The 24,604-nt window shown below is 38.4% G+C and overlaps 1 protein-coding gene across 1 annotated transcript in view; it reads right to left on the bottom strand.

Annotated features, from left to right (window-relative positions):
• The window catches only part of LOC136875401 (uncharacterized), a 169,074-nt gene extending 155,466 nt beyond the window's left edge, over positions 1–13,608 (bottom strand). The window contains exon 1 of the mRNA XM_067148951.2: positions 12,981–13,608. Within this exon, the coding sequence (XP_067005052.2) occupies positions 12,981–13,390 (410 nt within the window). The 5' untranslated portion in view covers positions 13,391–13,608. The remainder of the gene's footprint in view (positions 1–12,980) is intronic.
• Between the last annotated feature and the right edge of the window lie 10,996 nt (positions 13,609–24,604).

Raw genomic sequence — 24,604 nt, 5'->3', positions numbered from 1 at the left:
TGGTTTGATTTATTTACTTGTTTGATTTATTTACTGTGATCCATTGACGATTTGTATTTTGAAATATCGTTGTCTATTAAATGTTCTGTCTGGTGAATGAATCAATTGCTCTACACTCATTGCACAGCAAAGGGATATGACAATACAATAAAAATCCATGCATTGATTCATAATCAACTGCAAGTGCCAATTTTTGGAAAAATCATCCGTTATGCATGATCTGTTGCAAACATATTGCCAATATATGAAACCTTCAGTAATGTTAACAACATTTCTTTCCCAAGTGACATTGTAACTGTGGCAAACCTGCATGGTCATGGTGTACAAGATTTCTACGATTGGTATCATCTCCCTGAAGTGTAAATACAAGAATGAACTAATAAAACATTGTAATCCCTGAAAATTACCACATATTGTGGATCCCAGTCATAATTTTACAATCAACATAATGCCCTTGTATCCACTAACTTGATAAGAAACATTCATGTTTCAATTGAGATACGTAGATAAGAAACAAAAAATATCATCAGGACTTGAACACGGGCAACAAAAGTATGAAGTAGCCACGGCATCAGCTGAAATTGATACCATCCAAAAGGCACAGGGAAACCAAAACGTGTTCGCTCAACAAAATTTGTGGGAAATAGGGCTGTTACACTTGGAAGTTTCCCCTCCTTAGATGGAGAGAACGACAGAGGAAAAGATACCCAGGAGGATGCACAAAATGGAGATAACAACCGAGATGAAGAGAAAACCTCTGCTAATTGCTTTACGTCGCACCGACACAGATAGGTGTTATGGCGACGATGGGACAGGGAAGGTCTAGGAATGGGAAGGAAGCGGCCGTGGCCTTAATTAAGGTACAGCCCCAGCATTTGCCTGGTGTGAAAATGGGAAACCACGGAAAAGCATCTTGAGGGCTGCCGACAGTGGGGTTTGAACCCACTATCTCCCAGATGCATGCTCACAGCTAACCACAGGGCCAACTCGCCCAGTAGGAAGAGAAGAGGAGAGGAGAGGGAGAAGACAAGCAGCTGGAAACTGCTAACTCGTGCTTTCATGCTTGATACAAGTCAGTAGCATTGAAGTGCTACAACTAAGCGAAGATGAGGAGAAACTGGAACTTGAATTCGCACACTTAAAATATAGATCTAGTTCTCTACAACCACTGCTGGTGAAATCACTTTTCAGTGAATCTTTGGTCTCAAGTGTCATTTAAAGTTTCAAAACAGATAGGGAACTGAAAAGGCCTCCAAGCTAATGGATATCAATAAAACTGAGCAAAATTTTAGGAGAAACTCTTCAGAGCACAAAAGAGTCTCCTCAGTTTCAGATCAATAAAAAATTTGTAAATATGAGTTTTCTGAGGTATGCAGTAGACAGTTTCAATGACCATTTCGGAAGAAGAACATAAGGCTGAATCAGTTTTTGAAACAACATCCCATAGTCTCAGCAAAATCACATTTACCGAGTCAGAGCAAAAAGTTAATTGCTTCAAAAGACGTACAAAATTAAAGTTGGATCTAATGTAAATCAATCAAAACCAACGAAAACGTTAAGTGGATCTAAAGAGAACAGAATACAAGGAGACACTAAACCAACCATAATGGAGCTAACATCTTTGATGAATGCTGTCGACACTCTCACACTACTGAACCCATGCTGCTCATGGATCTAATGCTCTCGTGATGGCAACTGTGGCGTGTCTCTTGCAGTTAGGAGACCGGTTGTCATGCTCCTTCCAAGGCTCGGACAGCGTCACGGCTTACAATTAAAATATAATGACGATTTTGTTAAATAAGAACATTTTTCTTAAGAAGGATAAGTATTAGATTAAATAAGAAATTATATTGTTAAAATCCACCTTTAATAAATCTACATGATATCTTAATGTCTGTTGAGTATTTAGCCTGAAAGCTGGTTAGATCGTTGAAGAGGGAAACGAGCAATGATGTAGGCAGAAGCTGATCATTGTGCAGAGCCCACTGACAGGGACTGGCATTCAGACATTCCCATTCGCCGTGCTCCTTCTCTGATATATTCGCCTTCACCTTCCCAAACTTCTTGCTCCAGTTTGTAGCCTATTGATGTGTAAGGGTCAATGGCAACAACATTTATTCGCCTGCTGCTTCCATCAGTTGAGAGACCATCCACCTCCCCATAGCCTCAAGCAAGCAGGGATCTGATGATATGAACATGTCAAGAGGATCCCAGGACATGCGCAAGAGTTTCTATCTCTCTGTGACAACATCGACAGAGGCAATTGTCCTAATCCATTTGTTAGCTGGAGTATGTTGCTTTTATGAGGCTTATTACTCCAGTTCTCAAACGCTCTGGTGTCAACCTAATCAAGTTCGTTCACAATCTGTAATTCCCAATGTTGTCAGAAGTTTCTTGAGGAAAATTCCTAGTTGTATTAATGGTGTGATTATCTGCAAGCTGAAAAATCTTGCATGTATTGATATGTTGCATTAGGACTTTCCAGGCTGAACAAAATAGACACAAGCCTTTAAATTTTGTGTCCATATACATCATATCATTAGCGACCTCAGCAGGCAGTTGTAGCAGTTCTTTTAGTGTCCCTCTCATCGTTACGTCCAAATCTTTAATGAATCTTTGTGGGATTTTCTTAGGAAAGATTGTATTGAATAGGTGGAATAGGTGGAATAGGTGGAAGAAAAATAAATTTTATACTACTTTATATAAGAACTAGCTGATGTACCCGTGCTTTGCTACGGAATTCTAGCGTACACGTTGTGAGCGAGATTGTATTAAATTGCATAGCTCTTAATGCATTACCCTAGAAACGCAACGGGGAAGTCACCAAACATATTTTCTCATTATGAAGACTGAGTTAGGGAATTTTCACTGTAATGGTAGAACCGCTTGCATACCGTCAATCACAATCAGGTTGGAGATTTTTCATTAGAATGGTAGACTCTCACTCTCCACCTGCCTTTTTACATCTTCAGAAAAACTGTCTTAGTGGTTTTCCCAACTGAAACGAACATACATACATACATTACAATGACGTCAGTAGGAATGGCGCGATTAAAAGCAATGCTTTCATATGAAATACTCGATCAAATGAAACACCACATATTTTCTCACTTTTAACTAACAGGACTACACTGCCAATCTAACAGTCCAAAGTTCCAGAGCTGGAATGACCAAGCCGCAGACAGCCGTGATTTGTGAACACTCTTCGTCTTTTTTTGGCGGGGAGAGGGTCGAATAGTGGTGACTCCCAGGGCAAAAACTATGCACTTTTACTAATCTGTTTCCTAGCAGTACCCGATGAGTCGGAAAATATCAATTCACTACACTGGCAGCGGAAAAATCTATCTGCCTTGGAGACAAATTTTTCCTCCAAGCCAGAGGAGAAACCCCCTCTTCACTGATAATTTGGAAAAAAATGAATGTAGAATTTAATAAAAGTGAAGAGGAAGAAGTTTTTCTTAAGAAACGGTTCTTTTTAGGGTTGAATTTTGAGTTATTTAGTGAATTGTGGTGCTATAATTTGGAATAGGCCTAAATTGTTATTCTAGAACAGGCCATACTACTACTACTACTAATACTACTAAGTCAGCCTCTGCCTTAAGTATGCACACTGCTCATTCAAAACAGCGCGTCAGAGTAGGGATCGAATAACTGGAATACTATGAAGAACCCATGTGTTACATACCAGCTGTATCAGAAAATGTATGAACCAGAGGAATGGCATTCTAAAGAAGAAAATTTTCTAACTCCCCAGCTATTTCCCGCCAATATTCAGTCAGGCTATTATACCATCTATTGGAGTTGAGAGGCAGTATGAGACAAATAACATCACAACAAACAATGGTCAATGTAATGTTATTGTTCATAAATGTTATGAGCTTTCGATACTCTAGGCCTTCACATTTAGTTTTCACCTGACTCTGAAATACCACTCTTATCATAGTCGGTACGGTAAGACTGAATAAAACATAAATGATTGGAAATTTTATTCTATATAACTTTGGTTATGTAGTATTTATCGATACGACCATTAATAATATAAATATTTGACAATTAAATTTTAGGCCTTCCCCTAAATTACCATTTCATTCAGTGTGAATAAAATGATTTATAGCCTAGATTGTAGTTTCTCATTCTCCAACTTTGTATACCAGTTTTCAATGAGATAGGATCACTAATGACGTAAATATTTTAGAATTAAATTTTAGGCCTTCCCCTAAACTACCATTTGACTCAGCATGAATAAAATTATTTATAGTCTAGATTGTAGAGACTTATTCGCCAACTTTGCAAACTAATTTTTATTAAATTCTCTTTAGCCGTTTTCTAGTGATGCGTGTACATACATACAGACAGACAGAAAAGTAAAAAGAGCATTTCCTTGTTACTGTGGACATGGCCGATACAGAAATACCATTCTTTTCAAATTCTGAGCAATGTACAGACAAAACTCGTATTTTATATTTATATAGATATATTAGGTGCAGGCATACTAAGGTGTTCAAGACAGTGAACTTCAAATCTATCTGTAAAAGTGGTGAAGATACAAGGAGCTGCACAGTTCACAGTAAATTTTTACTTCCTCTGAGTTGAATATCATCTCCTGTGAACAGTTAATGCCAAGTCATTTTTCAATAGACATTTTATTTATTTCATAGGTGGTACCAGTAATACTTCATTTCTTTTTTTTTTGTGTGTGTTTACAAATGCAAGAAAAGAAAAAACTAGAGGCAGTTGGAATGTGGATCTGGAGAAGAATGCAGAGGATAAGTTGGACGGAAATGAAGAGCAATACCGAAGTCCTCAGAGAGATAAGAGAAGAACGGAGTCTGATAACCGAAACTGAAAAATGGAAAATAAAATTTATTGGTCACATTCTGCGGCATGAGTAGTTCCTTTGTAATATCACTGAAGGAAAAATTGCTGGAAAAAGAGGAAGAGGACGACCCAGAGTGTCTTACTACAAGAACCTGCTTCTGAGGATGAAGTGCAAGACCTACACTGAGTTGAAAAGACTGGCTCAAGATAGACAACTGTGGCTGCAGCCTTTAGAATATGATGATCATGACGAAATAACTTTAGAACTTACTGTAAAATCTCTTTTTGGTTTACGGTGTCATGGGACAAGGGACCATCCAACAGCACATTACCCTGCAAACATCTGAATTTGTCCATATGTACGAATGTGTACCGATCGAGGCCAGCAACATAAACACTCGTAAATATGGTACTTCTTTAGAATTACATTAACGCAGTGAACTCCTTAACTAACTCCACATTTACAAAACTGTACAATGTTATTCCTTCGTCTCTTCCTTGTGAGACATCTTCAGCCTAAAATATTATAATAGCAAACACATAACACTAAAAACAATGTTTAAGAGTCAAGATGACATAAACACAGTTAATGTTGTTAAAAATTACAGACTATGAATCTCATGTTAAATCCGTATTGACGGTTGAACTTCTTACAAAATTGTACAAAACTATTTTAATCCTCTTAGTCAATACTATATACATTACGTTCAATTAAGACGAAACTTCACACAAATAGACATGTTTTGATCCGGCATTGGGTCATCGCCAGTAAGACGTATAAATAAAGGAACACACAAAATGAAATGTTAAAAAAGTTTTCTAAAAAGCATGATGGAAGTTAAAAACTGCAAAATGTTGATAGTTAAAACAGTCTAGCTGGAGATATTCGTGGTAAACGTTGTGTTCCGACATGGGCTGATAGCCTACACATAAGCATTACTGAAGTTGAAGCAGCGTTATGTGACCCCTGGTTCTCTGACTACGGAGTCCAGTTCTCAGACTGTTTCAACATTTCATTTTGTGTGTTCCTTTATTTATACGTCATACTGGCGATGACCCAATGCCGGGTCAAAACATGTCTTTATGTGTGAAGTTTTGTCTTAATTGGACGTAAAATATATAGGATTGACTAGGAGGATTAAAATAGTTTTGTACAATTTTGTAAGTTGTTAAAAATTGTCATAGGAACACAGGAGCACACACGAGCTGGCCGGACAAGAGAGGGAAAGAAAAACAGGGTGGAGAAAATTTTTCACATAGGCTACCAACAATATATGGACCACAGGATTTGTCCAGCTACATAACCAGTATACTGAGAAATTCCACCTAGGAAAACAAGCCCTGTTTAACCAGACACATACGTTACTCAAGTTTCAATAAACTTGAGATGATGTTAACTTTATTCAAGATTTATTTCCGCTTTTAGAATACTGTCATCACACTGATTTTTCATTTTAAACTCGATGGAACTGTTATCATTCAGTAATTTGTTCCTATGACAATTTTTAACGACATGAACTGTTTTTATAACTGTGAATCATCTTGACTTTTAAACATTTTAAGGATGGGTCATTCTTTTTAGTGTTATCAAGAATATTTTTAGGCTGAAGATGTCTCGCAAGGAAGACACTAAACATGCCCCTTTTAAAAATAAAATAGAGAGGAATAACAGTTTTAAAGGTGGAGTTAAGACCTTCTATCTTGCTGAGGCTGACAATACAGATTAATTATGAAATTTCACCTCCAACATCACTGATCGCAGCAGCCTTTCAGCTTTTGTAGCCTCAAGTTCATGGAGAGTGATCCAAATACCGGTATGCACTTTTCTTATTATTGCATCTATTCCAAGATAATTGAAGAGATACTGTACTTCGATTCACTGCGAAATCTTCAGCCACACTGGATGGAAATCCAGGACCACATACAATCTTTCCTTCATTACATAATGCTCATCCTCTTAGTTTCATTGGAATCTTGTCCTAGAAAGTGTTCCACTAGCCACCTGAAATTTTCCTGCTCAATTAGGTAAAGATCTCTGCAAAGTTTGTACAATTTCATACAATATAAAACCATCCAACACTCAGCTATCAGAGATAACTCCATAATCCAAGGTAAATGTTCATATATGAAAACAGAGCATATTGCTCACCCCTAAATGTTGTGAGAATAGTGCTTGCACTTTATTGATATGGATATAATCTCTTCAGAATTGGGAGTAAAAAGCAATTCCTCCATTTTATTGATATCACCCAATATTTCTATTCAAAATGTTTAATCCCATTGGTACCAGCAATGCTTTTTTTTTTTGTTTTTGTTTAAAAATACCTTTGAAGTTCGTTAACTGTTTAAGATCACTTCAACTGCTTGATCTTACTGCGACCTAAGTATAAAATATATTAATAGCTCGTGTCTAAATATACAGAATTCAATTAAAACTGATTAATAATATTATTAAGAACTGAATAATCTGTTTCTTGGTTTTTTTACATCATTAAGTGCAGAGACGGTTATTGATGTCAGCTTCTTGTCTCCATCTAGTAAGAAGACCGCTAGGATGTGTCTGATAGAAATTGGAGGGGGTCCTTTGGTAAGTATGCTATTTGCTTTACATCACACCGAGATAGATACGTCTTATGGCGACGATGGGATAGGGAAGGTCTAAGAGCAGGAAGGAAGCGGCCGTGGCCTTAATTAAGGTACAGCCCCAACACTTGCCTGGTGTGAAAATGGGAAACCATGGAAAACCATCTTCAGGTCTGCGGACAGTGCGATTCGAACCCACTATCTCCCGGATGCAAACTCACAGCTGCGCGACTCTCGGCCAACTCGCCCGGTCTTTGGTAAGTATGAAGGACTGATTGAGCTAAGTATGTGACAAGTATTGCTAGTTGATCAGATTTAATATTACAAGTAACATTAATGTTTAAAATGACCATTATTTTGAATTTCATTCAAGCTTTCTAATAGGACTCCATTCACTCTCTTCACCGTTCTTTTTCCTTCACCCAGTGATTAACACTGGTTAAAGTTCTGTTCCTCTGTTAAACTATAAATTATGGTCGATATTATTTATATTTGTTGCTTTGTTCTTGAGTGATGTGTTGATAAACACAGCGTCGGTCGTTTATACATAGGGATCGAGCTGGGAAGACTTAGAATAAGGAGACGAGATGGTCGACTATGTGGCATGTAATATCAATATAAATGGTCCGTTATTGGACATTATAAATTTTCCAGCTAACTCATTCTTGGTTGCCAGCGTTTCGCCCTCGTGTGCTAGGGTGGGCTCATCAGTTGGTACCTAGCACACCTACCAATACGCTGGCTAGTGCATACCGTGGAGGCCACTGCGTAGGCTAACTGGAGCCACCGGCAGTGCCAATGCACTATGAGACTTTGTCTCATAACTAAAAAATTGATGCCTGCTTGGCAATCAGATGATATAGATGTTGATTCCCATAGGGAATCTGAAATATTTGTCCTGAATGAGTAAATTTATAATACCAATATAAACGGTCCGTTATTGGACATTATAAATTTTCCAGCTAACTCATTCTTGGTTGCCAGCGTTTCGCCCTCGTGTGCTAGGGTGGGCTCATCAGTTGGTACCTAGCACACCTACCAATACGCTGGCTAGTGCATACCGTGGAGGCCACTGCGTAGGCTAACTGGAGCCACCGGCAGTGCCAATGCACTAAGAGACTTTGTCTCATAACTAAAAAATTGATGCCTGCTTGGCCATCAGATGATATAGATGTTGATTCCCATAGGGAATCTGAAATATTTGTCCTGAATGAGTAAATTTATAATACCAATATAAATGGTCCGTTATTGGACATTATAAATTTTCCAGCTAACTCATTCTTGGTTGCCAGCGTTTCGCCCTCGTGTGCTAGGGTGGGCTCATCAGTTGGTACCTAGCACACCTACCAATACGCTGGCTAGTGCATACCGTGGAGGCCACTGCGTAGGCTAACTGGAGCCACCGGCAGTGCCAATGCACTAAGAGACTTTGTCTCATAACTAAAAAATTGATGCCTGCTTGGCCATCAGATGATATATATGTTGATTCCCATAGGGAATCTGAAATATTTGTCCTGAATGAGTAAATTTATAATACCAATATAAATGGTCCGTTATTGGACATTATAAATTTTCCAGCTAACTCATTCTTGGTTGCCAGCGTTTCGCCCTCGTGTGCTAGGGTGGGCTCATCAGTTGGTACCTAGCACACCTACCAATACGCTGGCTAGTGCATACCGTGGAGGCCACTGCGTAGGCTAACGGACCATTTATATTGGTATTATAAATTTACTCATTCAGGACAAATATTTCAGATTCCCTATGGGAATCAACATCTATATCATCTGATGGCCAAACAGGCATCAATTTTTTAGTTATGAGACAAAGTCTCTTAGTGCATTGGCACTGCCGGTGGCTCCAGTTAGCCTACGCAGTGGCCTCCACGGTATGCACTAGCCAGCGTATTGGTAGGTGTGCTAGGTACCAACTGATGAGCCCACCCTAGCACACGAGGGCGAAACGCTGGCAACCAAGAATGAGTTAGCTGGAAAATTTATAATGTCCAATAACGGACCATTTATATTGGTATTATAAATTTACTCATTCAGGACAAATATTTCAGATTCCCTATGGGAATCAACATCTATATCATCTGATGGCCAAGCAGGCATCAATTTTTTAGTTATGAGACAAAGTCTCTTAGTGCATTGGCACTGCCGGTGGCTCCAGTTAGCCTACGCAGTGGCCTCCACGGTATGCACTAGCCAGCGTATTGGTAGGTGTGCTAGGTACCAACTGATGAGCCCACCCTAGCACACGAGGGCGAAACGCTGGCAACCAAGAATGAGTTAGCTGGAAAATTTATAATGTCCAATAACGGACCATTTATATTGGTATTATAAATTTACTCATTCAGGACAAATATTTCAGATTCCCTATGGGAATCAACATATATATCATCTGATGGCCAAGCAGGCATCAATTTTTTAGTTATGAGACAAAGTCTCTTAATGCATTGGCACTGCCGGTGGCTCCAGTTAGCCTACGCAGTGGCCTCCACGGTATGCACTAGCCAGCGTATTGGTAGGTGTGCTAGGTACCAACTGATGAGCCCACCCTAGCACACGAAGGCGAAACGCTGGCAACCAAGAATGAGTTAGCTGGAAAATTTATAATGTCCAATAACGGACCATTTATATTGGTATTATAAATTTACTCATTCAGGACAAATATTTCAGATTCCCTATGGGAATCAACATCTATATCATCTGATGGCCAAGCAGGCATCAATTTTTTAGTTATGAGACAAAGTCTCTTAGTGCATTGGCACTGCCGGTGGCTCCAGTTAGCCTACGCAGTGGCCTCCACGGTATGCACTAGCCAGCGTATTGGTAGGTGTGCTAGGTACCAACTGATGAGCCCACCCTAGCACACGAGGGCGAAACGCTGGCAACCAAGAATGAGTTAGCTGGAAAATTTATAATGTCCAATAACGGACCATTTATATTGGTATTATAAATTTACTCATTCAGGACAAATATTTCAGATTCCCTATGGGAATCAACATCTATATCATCTGATGGCCAAGCAGGCATCAATTTTTTAGTTATGAGACAAAGTCTCTTAGTGCATTGGCACTGCCGGTGGCTCCAGTTAGCCTACGCAGTGGCCTCCACGGTATGCACTAGCCAGCGTATTGATAGGTGTGCTAGGTACCAACTGATGAGCCCACCCTAGCACACGAGGGCGAAACGCTGGCAACCAAGAATGAGTTAGCTGGAAAATTTATAATGTCCAATAACGGACCATTTATATTGGTATTATAAATTTACTCATTCAGGACAAATATTTCAGATTCCCTATGGGAATCAACATCTATATCATATGTGGCATGTTTCGAGGTACCAACATAACTGGTCCGTTATTGGACATTATAAATTTACCAGCTAACTCATTCCTGGTTGCCAGCGTTTCGCCCCAGTGTGCTAAGTTGGGCTCATCAGTTGGTAAATAGCACAGCCACCAAGACGCATGGCTAGTGCATACCGTGGAGTTAGCTGTAAAATTTATAATGTCCAACAACAGACCAATTATAATGGTATTATAAATTTACTCATTCGGGACAAGTATTTCAGGTTCCGTCTGGGAATCAACATCTATATAATGTTTCGAGGTGTCAGTGGCGAGTTGCCATGGAATAACTTAAGTAGAAGAATAAGCTTGAGTGGAGCTTTTAAAAGGAGGAAAGAAGATGAAGATAAAGTTGGACAGATTGGAGGAAATAATATTTTATAGGATGAGGAGTAAGGGATTGGATCAAGGGAAATGTTCAATAAATTTACAAGTTTGTTGAAAATATTTAAGAAAAAGCTCGGTAAACAATTATAAATATGAGGTAAACAATTGATAGTGAATCTGCGACCGCAGATCACTGATTAGACCGTGGCGCGCCTTCCAAATCAGAGTTATACGTTGTAATGAGAGATCCTCGTTAAAGATGAAATTAGTGGATATGAGGCACAGAAGAATGTGATCATAATGCGGACGCTGAGAACATATTTTCTGATGAGGAAGCTAACGCTGGGAATGATGCCGATGGAACTTTTGTTTTAGGAAACCTGGACAAATTTACCACACAAGTGTTTAATCATCAACATGTTCTAGTTTACTACACACACAGGAGGCAGCAATAACAATCCTAAGAAGTCGTGACATGGTTTGAAACAGTTTGTACTTCATTTCTTCAATCCTGTTTATGACTTAGAAAGCTCTATTAACCACGTACATGATGTAGCCGGCAGGCGGCAAAACAACTGCTAGAGTTACAGAATTAAGTGCACCTCACTACGGGTTCAATACGTATAATATGAAAAACAAGACTTCATTTTTTCATCTCAATGTGAAAGAAAAGGTGCTGACATCGTCTGAGACACGCCACAGGGACAGGGAGCAGCTGAACTTTTCTTAAACGATATCAAAGAAGATGGAAATTTATCAAACATCTACTTTGGTAAATTGACTCCTTGGCTGAATGGTCAGCAGCGAGGCCTTCGGTTCAGAGGATCCCAGGTTTGGTATTTTAATCACATCTTGTTCTGGCACGGGGACTGAAACAGCACACATAGAACTGGCACCACCACTCTCCTTCCCAGCCCAAAGTTTGCAACAATATTAGTTTATCGGAAATAACCCAGGGGAAAAAAAACAAACAAACCCGAGCTGCTTTCCTTTCCAGTTCTCATCGGACCAACACAGATAGGTCTTATAGCAATAATGGCATAGAAGACACCTGGGAGTGCGAAGGAAGCGGACGTGGCCTTATTTAAGGTACAGCCCCAGCATTTGCCTGGTGTGAAAATAGGAAACCATGGAAAATTATATTCAGTGCTGCTGACAGTAGAGTTTCAACCCACTATTTCCTGGATGGAAGCTCACAGCTGCGTGCCCCTAACTCCACGGCTAACTTGCCCGGTCAAATCAATTGTGGTGAGGGTTCCATACACTGGAACCATACTCTAATTGGGATCTTACCAGAGACTTACACGCCCTTCATATTTGTACTATAAACCATGACCATACAATCCCATCTGTGCGATTACCCCAATGAAGGACACATCTTCATACACTGTTATATTCATGTAGCTGGCCTCATCAATCCCAGGTCTCCATTTCTCCTCAGTCCCAATGAGCTCGCCTTTGGTTTTGAGTCTCATCAGGAGGGCGGGCAGCACCACTCGTTGATATGGAAAACCAGATATCAGCAGGCAAAGGAAATATGAACACAGCTGGTAAAGGACTACGAACACAGGGAAAAAGTATGTTCTGTGTCTGTGGTTTCACTAATGACCAGACATATGTGCTGCCAAGGTCTGAGCCATGTTGTTGCTGTCCTAATCCAAACATCAAGGTCTACAATTTTACAAATGAGTATTCATTAATATGTAGGAAATAATGAGTAGCTATAGTACCGGTCCTTTAAGAATTTCTCAATGTGTTCCCCTTCCCAGTAGAAGAGAATTAAATACACTCCATCTTTCCTTGTTGCATTACAGTGATTGTCACCCGTAAGCCCACATCATATTTCCCTTCCAGCTTTTCGGGAATGAAGCCATCATAAAAAGAAACAAAATCGTACTCACCCTAGAACACTCTCCAAATCAACATAGGTATGCTTAAGAACGTTTTCTTTAGCACTATAATAGTAACAAGATGCCTTTAGGATACTGACAGAGCCATTTCGACACATCCACAGTTCAACATAAAGCACACCAGATTGTTCACGATCCGTAACACCACCTGCACTGTTACCAAGCATTGTGGCAGTCTCAAAAGGTTCTCGCTTAACTTCACCGGCAAAAACCCAGTTTCCTAACTTCTGGTGCCAGAAGAAAATCTTATTAACCTGCACCATCACCAAAGTTTCCATCAAAGAGTACGAACCAAGGATGGGCCCGTCAGTATTCGAGATCGATAATGATCGTACTTCCAAATCCTTCTGTGTGGGCAAAGGTTCGCTTGAAACTGTCTTAGCTTGTCCTTTCTTCCCCATCTTAATAAAGTAGTTGGTCTTCAAATTAGACAGGAATCGCGTCTCATGTAATACACAACTAACGAGATATTCTTCTAACCAATACAATTATTTTACTAAACTCATAAGATATAACTATAAATAAATACTCTTCTTCAGAAATATTTGATTTCTAATCTATATTAATTTTAAGTCATAGAAATAATCGCCACCACATACTGAAACCGAACATACCGCCGTTAGGCTCACCAACAGTTCCGTTTGTATGAGTTTCGACTTGACAGTTAAACGGAAGTCAGACGTTGGTGCCAAATAGTTCCCAGACGTATACAAACAGTGATTCACGACCTTCCAGCAAAAGAATCTAAATTTGAATGCTCGAAGCCCACGACACACAAGACGAACGGAAATGTGCATATAGTACGAAATACTCGACAATAAGTCAAGAATCAATTATTCTTTGTAGCAACACGGCATAACTCATATAATACATAACATACGCTACTTAGGATAAGGCTATAAGATATAACGCGAGAAAATGAAATGAAACTCAAAGCCACCAACAATAGAAGAAATAAAAGAACTTAAAAACAACAAGCATTTCGTGAAGACAATATCATTGCTGAATTATGGAAATACTCTAGTGACAATATGGTACTGTGTTTAACAGAAATCATCAAAAAATTTGGTAAACAAACCATTTACCATCAGAATGAGACTATGGAGTGGGTATGTGGGAAACTGGGAGTGAGATCTCTAGATCCTAATTGGTTGGTACGAGAAGGGTTCTGCGCCCAGAGGACCTTCACTTAAACCGCAGTGGTACATATACCCCTGGAAATGAAATTTGAATTGAATCGATAATATGATCGATCGATATGAATTTTCTAAACATTTATTATCGTACGCAGTGGCGGTTCGTGAATGAAGGGCTATCGGGCGCCGCCCCGCCGCCTTTACTAAAACACGTAACAATTTCACTCCGTAGCTGGTTATATAAAGAGATGGACAATGTAGCAAAGTCTAACTTATGGTACTGTGTTATTCAGTTATTCAATGTTATCTTTATTGTTTTGGCTGTAAACGTTTCACTTTTTTTATTTTCAAAGACAAGGCAAAGGCTGTCTGACCGTGGCATCCGTTCAGCAAGCACGATGTTTTCTCTTTGGTCCAGCAAAATGTTTTCTCTTTAGACATTAGGCGGTCGGGTGCTGGCAGGAGAGCCCCCAGTAAGCTCCTAGAGTTTAACAAGAGTGAGGGGTGCGGGAGGAGCCTTGGAAGACGATTTGGGCTTGTCAGGGGAAGGAAGAGTGCAGGCGGGGTGTATGCTTAGAGCATTTAATACTTGAAGGTTATATGGTCTGTCCGGCAGAGCCCGTAGCAATGTCGCCAACCACTTTACAATGTACCTAGGCCTTTTCCCACACGTCTTACGTTAACTGTTGTAAGAGGTTAATTCCAAAACTGTTTACAAAACAATGGATTCCATTAGACTGACTATTTAAACAATTCAGTTCTAAAAATAAGCTAATTAAAATCTAATCATAAGGTGACGGCACTATTTGTACGTTGGTCACATTTCTTTGAGATTTGAGGAAGCCGAAAGGAATTCTGGCGTGCATTGTTTATTTGTTCTCGTGAATGTCATTGTCGTTTGTGATCAGTGAAACAGGAGTAGCCGTGATTGCAGTAGCTGTGTGTGTGTGTTTAAATGCCATTGTAGTGTAGTGTTGCTGTACAAGTGTCCAGTAGATAAAACTACGGAACCATAATAGTTTAAATAACATTGTAAATTCTACCTTCAGTTTTAAGTGTCGTTTTAATATCTTCATTCGTGTGTTTAGTACTTACCTGCCCATTTGAAAACTAAATGTTACAGTCTTAATTTAGGAAGACAAGGAAGATGAATTCTGAAAATAGTATTTTAAGTAGTGACGGGAATTTAAGTTTTGAACATAGGATAGAATTGAAGAAATTTGGGTCTCCTCGGCCGAATTTAAATATTGCACAAGAACAAAAATGCATATACTAGGAAATTCAGTCCGTCACTTTATAAGCAGGCTGACTGGCTGTGCGGATGTGAGATAAAGAATGCGTTCTTCTGTTACTCTTGTTTAGCAATGAATGTCGTTGACGCTCCATGGACATCATTCGGGGTATCAGACAAAACACCTAGGTGAAAAAGTGAAAAAGCATAAAATGAGCGAGAAACATAAACGCTGGTATTGAATTTGCTATGCTTGGTAGAGTAGATATTCGATGCGAATTAGACAGCGCATACAGACTTAAAAATTAAACAATCAAATGAACAGGTTTCGAAGAATCGATACATTCTTAGTAAATTAATTGATGCTATTAAGTTCTATGGGAAGTTTGAACTAGCGCTCAGGGACCACGTCTGTCTGATAAACCAGGCATTTTTCGAGGTTTAGTCAATTTAATGTCAGAGCTAGATAGCACACTGAAAGAACATATCGAAAGAGCAAATAACAGAGTATTTGTTGGGTTATCTAATACCATACAGAACGAGCTTCTGAATTCAATCTATGCCGTGTGCCATCAAATGATTTCGGAAGAAATCTCTCAGACAAATTTTGTGGCAATTCAAGTTGATGAAACCACCGATTGTTCCACCTTATCTTAACTCGTTTTTGTTGTACGGTACGAGCTGGGTAGCAAAATAAATGAAAAATTCATAAGTTTTGTGTTGCCTGATAATCACTCAGCAGAAGTATTCTGCAGTATTCCAGGAGTTGGAAAAACTTAAGCTGGACCAAACTCCGGACAAAGTCATTGCGCAGACGTACGACGGCCATTCAGTAATGAGTGGAAGGCAGACTGGCGTTCAAGCAAGAGTCAAGGTCGTTTACAAAAACGCTCATTTTGTGCACTGCTACGCGCATCAATTAAATTTAATTGTTGAGCGATGCGCTACTCAGAATAAGCAGGTCAGGATCTTTTTTTAGTAATTTAGAAGGGTTTTCATAATTTTCTCAAAATCTGCGAAACGAACTGCTGTTTTGGACGAAGTGGTAAAAAGGCGCATCCCAAGAAATGCCACCAGAAGGTGGAACTTCAAGGCACGATGTGTAAGTACGGTTTTTATGTACAGAAATCTGATTTTCGCTACGTGATCGTTCTGCCTCGGAAGAAGATACATACAGTATTTAGGCAGTGTCATCGGATTATTATTATTATTATTATTATTATTATTATTATTATTATTATTATTATTATTATTATTATTATTATTATTATTATTATTATTATATTTCATCTACAATTATCGTGGTGCTGGACAGTGAAAACTGGGCCGTTGGAAGGGGGGGGGGGCGAGATGACGGCATAGCCCTGCCAGAGTAAAATGTCACGAACCGCCACTGATCGTACGTCAACAATTGTGTCACACATATATTATTTAACATTATATAACATTTCTCAATGCGAATCTTGTTACTACCATGCATTATATAGTTTGGCTTTGCTGTGTAAACAACAACAGTACTAGTTTGCAAAGTTTGTGTTTCAAAGGTTGCCGATATGGATGTCGAAGATAACCGAGGTCTACCGATTCAGCACTATAGAGCTCCGGGCTCAAGAAAAAGTGCGCGTGGGTTGGCAAGACTGTATTCGTCCGCGCAAGATGGCGGCAACGCACGCTTCAATCTTGAAGTTTAAAATGACTGAGAAATGTATTAGAACTCAGTTAATCACATCACAAGTCACAGTGTTTCATGTATAAATGGTTGTGAATCACATACACGGCACGTTAGTTGAAGTCACTCATTTGTACCTTACTGCGCAGTACTTAGCGCGTGGAGTAAGTTAGGAAACTTGTTTAGAAGGGTTATAGGCAGGTACATTCAGAGAAACGGGGTTGTCCAGGGAGCGGCGATGAGGGTACAGAGATCTGGAAGTCAAGTAGGCAAAACATAAAAATGTTAGTGTTGAACTGTAGAAGTATTGTAAAGACAGGAATAGAATTAAGTAATTTAATAGATATATACTTACCAGATATTGTAATAGGAGTTGAATCATGGCTGAGAAATGATATAATGGATACAGATATTTTCTCACGGAACTGGAGTGTGTATCGTAGAGATAGGATAGGAATGGTGGGAGGGAGAGTGTTCATTCTGGTGAAAGAAGAATTTGTAAGCTACGAAAAAGTTAAGGATGAAAAACATGAAATTCTGGGTGTAAGGCTCATTTCTAAAGATAATAGGCAACTTGATGTCTCTGGAGTGTACAGAACGGGAAAGGGTAACGCTGACACGGATTCATAATTATTTGATAAGATAATCAGCTATGTGTGAAACGACATGGAAAGAAATGTGATTGTAGCGGGAGATCTGAATTTACCATCCGTCAACTGGGAAGGAAACGCGACCAACAAATGGCAAATAAGTTAATATTGCAAGGACAGTAGATTCAGAAAGTGACGGAACCAACTAGAGGGGAAAATATTCTGGATGTGGTCCTGATAAAACCTGATGAGCTCTATAGAGAAACCGAAGTAATAGATGGTATTAGTGATCACGAATCTGCTTTTGTCGTAGTGAAAATACATGTCATAGAAAGGAAGGTTTTAAAAATAGGACTATTAGGCAGTACCATATGGCGGATAAAGCAGGCATGAGGCAGTTTCTAAAAAGTAACTATGATCGGTGGAAAGCGGTAAATAAAAATGTAAACAGACTCTGGGATGGGTTTAAAGAAATTGTTGAGGAATGCGAAAACAGGATTGTACCTTTAAGGGAGGTAAGGAATGGTAAAGGCCCACCTTATTATAATAGAGAAATAAAGAGACTAAGAAGGAAGTGCAGACTGGAAAGAAATAGAGTGAGAAATGGCTGTGAAATTGAAGGAACTTACTAGAAAATTGATTCTAGCAAAGAAGGCAGCTAAGGATAACATGATGGCAAACATAATTGGCAGTCATGCAAATTTTAGTGAAAAATGGAAGAGTATGTATAGGCACTTTAAGGCAGAGACAGGTTCCAAGAAGGACATTCCAGGAATAATTAATGAACAAGGGGAGTGTGTATGTGAGGATCTTCAAAAGGCAGAAGTATTCAGTCAGCAGTATGTAAAGATTGTTGGTTATAAGGATAATGTCGAGATAGAGGAAGAGACTAAGGCCAAAGAAGTAATAAAATTTACATATGATAACAATGACATTTACAATAAGATACAAAAGTTGAAAACTAGAAAAGCGGCTGGAATTGATAAGATTTCTGGGGATATACTAAAGACAATGGGTTGGAATATAGTACCATATCTGAAGTACTTGTTTGATTATTGTATACATGAAGGAATTTTACCAAATGTTTGGTTGGAGGAGCTATACCAAATGAATGGAGAGTTGCTATAGTAGCTCCTGTGTATAAAGGAAGGTGTGATAGACATAAAGCTGAAAATTACAGGCCAGTAAGTTTGACACGCGTTGTACGTAAGATTTGGGAAGGCATTCTTTCTGATTACATTTGACATGCTTGCGAAATTAATAACTGTTTCGATAGAAGGCTATTCGGTTTTAAGAAAGGTTATTCCACTGGAGCTCAACTTGTAGGACTCCAGCAAGGTATAGCAATTATTTTGGATTCTGGAGGTCAAATGGACTATATCGCGATTAACAGGGAACTGGAAATCAAGTAGGGATGACATAGAACTGTTAGTGCTCAACTGTAGAAGTATTGTAAAGAAAGGAATAGAATTAAGTACCTAATTTAATAGATACCGGTATAAACTTAGCAGATATTGTAATAGGAGTTGAATCATGGCTGAGAGGTGATACAATGGAAGCAGAAATTTTTCTCATGGAACTGGAGGGTGTATCGGATAGATAGGATAGGAATGGTAGGAGGGGGCATTCTGGTGAAAGAAGAATTTGTAAGCTACGAAAAAGTTAAAGTTGACAAACACGAAATTCTAGGGGTAAGGCTAATCTCTAACGATAATAGGCAACTTGATGTCTTTGGAGTGTACAGACCAGGACATGGTAGCGCAGAAGCTGATTCAGAATTATCGGATAAGATAATCAGATATGTGGGGAACGATAAGGAAATGAACGTGATTGTAGCGGGTAATCTCAATTTGCAAAATGTCACTTGGGAAGGTAATGCGAACGACAGGAAGCATGACCAACAAATGGCAAACAAGTTATTATGGGAAGGGCAGCTGATTCAGAAAGTGATGGAACCAACTAGAGGGAAGAATATTCTGGATGTGGTGCTGGTAAAACCAGATGAGCTCTGTAGAGAAACCGAAGTAATAGATGGTATTAGTGATCACGAAGTTGTTTTTGTGGCAACTAAAAATAAATGTGAAAGAAAGGAAGGGATTAAAATTAGGAATATTAGGCAGTAGGCACCATATGGTTGATAAAACAGTCATGATGGAGATTTTAATAAGTGGAATATGGTAAATAAAAATGTAAACAGACTCTGGAATGGGTTTAAAGCAATTATTGGGGAATGTAAAAATAGGTTTGTACCTTTAAAGGTGGTAAGGAATGACAAAGATCCACTATGTTATAACAGGGAAGTAAAGAGACTAAGAATGAGGTGCAGGTTGGAAAGAAATAGAGTTAAAAATGGCTGTGGAAGTAAGGAGGAATTTAAATAACTTACTAGGAAATTAAATCTAGCAAAGAAGTCATCTAAGGATAACATGATGGCAAGCATAATTGGTGGCCATACAAATTTTAGTAAAAAATGGAAGAGTATACATAGGTTCTTTAAGGCGAAAACAGGTTCCAAGAAAGACATTCCAGGAATCATTAATGAACAAGGGGAGTGTGTATGCGAGGATCTTCAAAAGGCAGAAGTATTCACAAAATATTGTTGGTTACAAGGATAATGTCCAGATAGAGGAGGTGACTGATAATAAAGAAGTATTAAAATTTACCTCTGACAGCAATGACGTTTACAGTAAGATACAAAATTGAATACTAGAAAAGCAGCTGGAATTGATAAGATTTCGGGGGTTATACTAATGACAATGGGTTGGGATATAATACCATATCTGAAGTACTTGTTTGATTATTGTTTGCATAAAGGAACTTTACCAAATGAATGGAGAGTTGCTATAGTAGCCCCTGTATATAAAGGAAAGGGTGATACACATAAAGCTGAAAATTACAGGCCAGTCAGTTTGACATGCATTGTATGTAAGTTTTGGGAAAGCATTCGTTCGGATTATATAAGATATATTTGCGAAATTAATAACTGGCTTGATAGAAGACAGTTTGTTTAGGAAAAGTTCATGCATTCATTTATTTCAAATAATTCCAACGAGCCTGTAGGCTCATACGTAGGAATTGTACAGGACATTACATACTGGCGGGCACTTACCCATCAAAATATAGTATGTGTATATAAGATTATTAGTAATTGGTTGAGCATATAAACACATACAATATATAAAATATACATCCTCAATATGAGGATTACAGAGAATTATTTCTGACTGTATTTACATTTACATAACATGAAAGTTGCAAAGGTACAAGAATAGATTACAGAGTATTTTCATTTACATAACATAAGAGTTGCAGAAGTGCAAGAATAGATTTCAGAGTATTTACAGTACATATACATCACACGGTTGAATAGGTACAAGAACAGATTGCAGAGTATTTACATTTACATAACATAAAAGTTGTAGAGGTACAAGAATAATTCCGGACAGTTTGCAAGATTGTTTGGGTGAATGGCTTAAATGACAACTGATATTTTGATTTAAACCGCACTGTACCTTTCCCAAAAATAATGCTTGACTCTTTGTTTGAATTTTGCCAAGGTTGGTGCTGTTTTTACCTCCATAGGGATGTTATTAAATAAGTGAATTGCAGAGAACTTCAAGCTGTTTATACCATATTTATAAGAGCGAACATTGTATAAGGCAAAGTCATTTGCGTGACTAGTACTAGATGGATGGTTGTCAGAATTCAGAGTGTATGTAGTGTAGTGGTGTATAAATTTATGTTTTATTTTATATATGAGTACAGCTGTATTGAATTCTGTACTCATGCTTAGGGGTGGTATTTTAGCACTTAGGTATAGATATTTCATTGGTGTTAAGTAGGGAAGATTAAGTATATTTCTAACAGTTCTATTTTCTACTTACCATAGCTCATTCAAGTCAGACTTCTTACAGCGCATCCAGATTACATTCAAATATTGTACGTGACTATGAATTAAAGAGTAGTACATCTGTTTCAGAAGATGTTGTGGGATAAGATAACTAAATTTCTTTAAAATTCCTGCAACAGGTGTGATCTTTTAGTAATGTATTCAATATGGTCTGCCCAGTTCAAGTTCCTATCAATCACCAATCCAAGATATTTAACAGTACTAACTAGTTTTATTTCAGTATTCTGCATATATATTTTACTGTGTGGGATTTCATTCTGACCCTGTTTTGTCATTATCATATAGTTAGTCTTTTGAACATTAATTGTTAATTTATTTGCTTGAAACCAAAAGTACAGAGTATTGAGGTCTTCCTGCATATCCTGAACAATGGAGTCTATATTGCAACCAGTATAGAACAAGTTTGTGTCGTCGGCATATAGTGTGATACGTCCTTTCATACGGCAAGTTGCAATGTCGTTGATGTAGACTAGAAAGAGTATCGGCCCTTATACCGACCGCTGTGGAACGCCATGGGTTACCCTAATTGCTGAGCTCCTACAGTATTCAGCACTACATACTGTTTTCTATCAGACAGATAACTATCAAACCACTTCAATGTAACACCACGAACTCCTGCTCTCTCTAATTTAGCTAACAGCCTTTCATGGTCCACTGTATCAAAGGCCTTTTTAGGTCTATAAACAGCCCACCAGCAAAATTATTAAAATCTATTGACATTTGCAGCAGATTTATGAGATCTACGGTGGCTATTTCAGTGTTAGAGTTCGCACGAAAGATATAATGTGCATTGTAAAAGAAATTATTTTTGTTTTAAAATTGAGAAGTCTCTTTCGAACAATAGTTTCTAATATTTTGGAGATTATGGAGAGAATGCAGATAGGCCTATAGTTACTAGGATTCCTCCCATCCCCACCCTTGAAGACAGGAAATACTTTAGCTACTTTTAGCTCAGTAGGTAATGTACCAGATGCCAAGGATTCGTTAATGATCTCTGTTAGCATCCTGCTTAAATAATCCTGGAATTCTCTTAGAAAATTTGCAGTTATACCATCCTGCCCACAGCTACTCTTGTTTGTTAGATTTGATATTATAGATCTAGATCTTACTTTTGTTTCATCAGTTGGATAAAGGTAAAATGAGTTCAAGCTACTAGGAACCCCACGTGTTTCAGTGCTCTGGGGAGGGATTGCTGAAGCCAGGGTTTTAGCAATATTTGAAAAATATAAATTTAATGATTCACATATTTCCTGACTGTCTGTAATTATCTTGTTATCTATTTCTAGAGATGTACAATTATCGCCTTTTGTTGTTTTTCTGTTATGTATGATTTCATTGATTATTTTCCACGTTTTCTTTGGGTTCTTGTTATGAATTCTAAATTTTTCAGAGAAAAATTTTTTTTAAGCTCCTTTTTAGATTTGTCACATTCTTTCTACACCTGCGATATTCCTGATTGAGATTGATGTTATTCTTTAGGGTGGGATTTTTAAGTTTCGCATGTAAAATGTCACGTCGCTTAATAAGGCTGAGAAGTTCAGAAGATATCCATGGCGAGCTACCAGTTCTTTGTGTTCGATGACTTTGTGCTTTCTATCTTTGTGTACTAAGCGGTAGTTGGTCAATAAAGGAATTATATATTATGTCAATCCTACTAGTAGTGTTGTTTATGATTTTGTGTTATGTTCAGTGATATTACTACTTTCAGGTCTATCATCTCTTCGGTCTACATTAGTTGCTTTCAGCCCTTTCAGTTCAAAAGATTGTGATGGGGATTTAGAATTTGGCAAAAGAATATAAAATATTAATATATTATGGTCACTTTTACAGCTACCAACATTTCATAAATAATAATATATTCCAGAATTATTTATAGACACATGATCTATTAAAGTGTTTGTGGTATCACGTATTCGTGTTGGATAAACATTACTGCATTGCTTGAAATCATAGCAAGAAAGCGGGTTCATGTATTTCCTTTTTAGTTGGTCACTAGTTAAGATATCAATATTCGTGTCACCCAAAAAGAGGCATAAATTGCTAGTTGTTTTACTTAGAAAATTTTCGATGGATGCTAGAAATGGTGTGGCATTATTCCTATTTGGGTTATATCCTACAATGAAATCAACACTTTTATATTTACTACTGCTAAATTTATCCCTATAAATTGCAACGAATATCAAGCTATGATCAAGTTCACAATTCATGTTCACATTTACTTTACAACAGTGCGAAATATAAATACCTAAGCCACCTCCAGCTTTGCCGTCTCTGTGTGAAAAGATGTGGTGGCGGATAATTTGAAAAATGCTTTTTGACAGCAGCCATCATTGAGCACCGTGCTGCCCTCTATGTGGTGGCGGCAATTTGAAAAAATCTACATGCTCTTGTTTGGAAATAAACCCACGCGCTTTTTTGACAGCCGTCATCCGCCATCTTTAAGCAACGGAGTACAGTGCTGTCCTCTTTAGCTACATACCTTTGAAATGTGGTGGCGGCATATTCCACGTGCACTTGTTTGGAAACAAAGCCACGTGCTTTTTTGACAGCTGTCATTCGCCATCTTTAACCAACAGAGCACCATGCTGCTATCATGCGGGCAATTTCGTTAGCTGTCATCCGCCATCTTTAATGAACAGAGCACCGCGCTGCCCTCATGTGGTGGTGGCGAATTTCACGTGCGCACTCTTTGTGGTGGTAGCAAATTCCACATCTGCCATCTTTAATCTACAGAGCACCGTGACGCACTATTTGTTGTGGCAGACAATTTAAAAGAACATGTCAAGGAATACCTTTGTTCTAAATGAAAATATAATAAGACTACAGTTCTGAACAGCTTGCGTAAGATAGCGATTGTTATAACCTCCTTTTTCCCTGCTCTGTCAAGACATAGCTTTATCGAGCTTACAACGCGATCTTATGCATAAGACAACACACATATCGCATACCCGCAGTGATGCATGTTTAGACTTGAACACACATACTACTGTTCAAAACTTATTACAACTTGAACTGCATACTAGAGTTCGATGTTGTTGAACACTGCATTGTATGACTAGAATCAAACACTGTTTAAAAA

This window comes from Anabrus simplex, chromosome 6 (genome assembly GCF_040414725.1).
Source record: "Anabrus simplex isolate iqAnaSimp1 chromosome 6, ASM4041472v1, whole genome shotgun sequence".
Taxonomy (NCBI): Eukaryota; Metazoa; Arthropoda; class Insecta; order Orthoptera; family Tettigoniidae; genus Anabrus; species Anabrus simplex.
Note: the sequence above shows the minus strand (reverse complement) of the source record. Positions and strands in the feature narration are given on the sequence as shown.